At 39.9% G+C, this 2,784-nt stretch overlaps 1 protein-coding gene across 1 annotated transcript; it reads right to left on the reverse strand.

Annotated features, from left to right (window-relative positions):
• Positions 1-316: 316 nt before the first annotated feature.
• LOC145120628 (protein DETOXIFICATION 48-like) lies at positions 317-2,579 on the reverse strand. Its single transcript, XM_079056429.1, has 2 exons — positions 2,123-2,579; positions 317-2,007 (listed from the first exon to the last, which is right to left on the reverse strand). The coding sequence occupies exons 1-2, from the start codon at positions 2,258-2,260 to the stop codon at positions 493-495; spliced, it is 1,653 nt and encodes a 550-aa protein (XP_078912555.1). The 5' UTR covers positions 2,261-2,579; the 3' UTR covers positions 317-492.
• Between the last annotated feature and the right edge of the window lie 205 nt (positions 2,580-2,784).

The following is a 2,784-nucleotide window of genomic DNA, read 5'->3' on the forward strand; positions in this document are numbered from 1 at the left end:
CATTTAGAAACAAATCTTTGTACTTTGGCATACGATATCCAATTCAGACTTCATATCACAAGCTACGTCAATGATAAAACTCTTGATCTTAATTTGTGTATGCATGATTAAGTTGTTCATTAAATCACGAACTTTCAAATTATTAATATTATGTACATGGAATAAATAACATGTACAAGTAAGTTACAAATGAGAATCAATTTAATCTAATTACATCTCTGAATCAATGCCAGAAGGTATATATGTAATGGATCAATGAACTAATGCTTTTTGTAAATGTTATTTTTATTCTATTCTTTTATGCATAGCTCAGCAATTACAACTGCATGATCTTTTTAGGGCAAAAAAAGCATCAGAATCAAGAACAATATACAGCCACGGCTAAGAGAGAGAAAAAGATTTGCAGACTATTAAGAACATCTACTGGCTAAATGGTGTCAAGTACAATCATCAGATGATGGAGAAAAAGAATAAGAAAATGAAGTCGAGTCATTAATGCATAATGAGTGGATCTGTTTCAAGCGAACGAGAATCCTGCTTCTTCATCGTTTCAGATACCATGATTTCTTCAAGATTAGCTTCCATGGAGTTCTTGGGCTGATTCTTGTTTGATACTGGTAACACCGGATTAGCAGTTCTTGAAGGTTTAGAAGATGAAGATGATGGTGATTTTGTTAACTCTTTAGCTCTTTCCACTTGAAGAATCCAATCTGTTTTACAAAGAACATAAAGCATGAGCAAGGCACATGTTCCCTGAGCTGCAAGCAACCCTAACCAAAGTCCGGGGAACCCCATTTTCAAAACGAATCCCATGATGATCGCCACCGGCATTCCCACCAAGTAAAATGATCCCAAATTTATGTTCGCTCCAATGGTGGGCCTTGCACTTCCTCTCAACACCCCACAACCAGTTGTTTGAGGGCAGTTTCCAAGCTCACATAGTCCGATTATTGGTAATGCGATCGAAGTTAGTTCAAGAATCTCTGAATCGTTAGTGAAAAACCGACCCCATTTGTGCCTCATCAGTGTCGTGAACGCCATTGCCATAAGTCCTAAAACCATAGCGCAGAAAAGTGAAACAATCATCGAAATCCGTGCCTTAGCGGGTCGGTTTGCCCCAAGCTCGTTTCCAACTCTAGTTGACACACCAAGGCTCAATGCCGATGGGAAAACGTAAACCAAGGATGTAGTTTGGATGAGAATCCCCATTGAAGCAACGGTTGCTTTAGGGTTTACGAGTAATCCACACATCATTATCATTAGTTCATACCACCACCATTCGAGACAAACGGAAACACATGTTGGAATCGCTAAAGCTAACAAAGAAGACCACCCACGAAGGCAGTCGGAACTTGGTGCCACCCATGAGTCCCTGTAAACACCGGAGAAGTAAACAAACGTGATCAAAAGGAACAACAAGTTGAGATTTGTGAGAACCATCGCGATCGCCACCCCAGAAATCCCCATCTTGAAATACCCAACGAGAAGGAAGTTGAGTGGGACATGCACAAGGACTGAAACAGCTGAACAGTACGTTAATGGTAGAATGATGTTCTGAGCTCGGAGATAAACACGAAGAGGGTGAAGAAGAGAGAGTAAGAAAAGGTCCGGAATTGCGAAGATGATGAAAGTGTGAGCTGCAGATGAAATCTCTTCATCTTGTCCACACCATAACAAGATATTCTTCATGTTGAACCACAGGAAAGAGATTGGGAGAGAAGTTGACAGAAGTAGAAGCACTGTTCTTTGTAGCGTTATTCCCAAGAGTTTCATCTGTTTCGCACCATATGCTTGACCACAAATGGGCTCCATACCCATGGCTAGCCCTGAGATGACGGAGTAACCAGTGATGTTCGCGAAACCAATGGAGAGTGAACCTCCGGCGAGCTCAAGCTCACCAAGATAGCCAAGAAACAGCATGGAGATCATAGCTCTTGAGTATAGTAGTAAACCAGTCATGGCTGTGGGTCCTGAAATCTTCCCAATGGCTTTGATTTCTTCCAATGCCTGGAGAAGAAAAAATGAAACAACAAGCAATCAATCTCAACTTCTCTTGATCTTTATTCGTAAAGATTCAAGCTTTCAAACTAATTAAAGATTAAAAAAAGACGCATGATGTTACCTCGGAAGGGGTTGGCCATGAATGAAGTTGATCATCATGATCAGTAGATTTTGGGGGGTCATTGTTATGATGATTGTTGAAATGGGTGTTCTTGGAAATGACAAAATTGGAAGGGGAAGATGGTGTTGGATTACACATGGCTCAAAATTCTTGGTGTTAGGGAAAGAGGGAACTAAACAATTAAGTTAAAAAAAAAAAAAAAAAAAAAAAAGAAGAAACTATATATAATACAAAAGTTATTAGATAGAGAGTGTGCAAACAGAAAAACACAAACACAAAACCAAAAACAAGAATACAAACAAAAAGGAGGAAAGAGAGGGGTTTTGGTTAGTTGGTAGCAAAGCAAGTACTACTAGTAATACTTTGTGTTTTGTTTTCTTAGGTAAAGAAAGAAAGAGAAGCTTTAGGAATTGATGGAGTCTTGAAGCCATGGGTGTTGGGTATATATACATAAACGGGTCGACCCTACCAATTTGAAAGAGAGAGATGCCATCGAAAAGCGGCTGAGAGAGAGAGAGAGAGAGAGAGAGAGAGAGAGAGAGAGAGAGAGAGAGAGAGAGAGAGAGAGAGAGAGAGAGAGAGAGAGAGAGAGAGAGAGAGAGGTGGGGCCTACCCATATCCTTTCATCCTCCTTTATAGACAGATATGTATATTAGTGAGTA

This window comes from Lactuca virosa, chromosome 6, assembly GCF_052849685.1.
Source record: "Lactuca virosa cultivar CGN04683 chromosome 6, Lactuca_virosa_CGN04683_v6, whole genome shotgun sequence".
Classification (NCBI taxonomy): domain Eukaryota; kingdom Viridiplantae; phylum Streptophyta; class Magnoliopsida; order Asterales; family Asteraceae; genus Lactuca; species Lactuca virosa.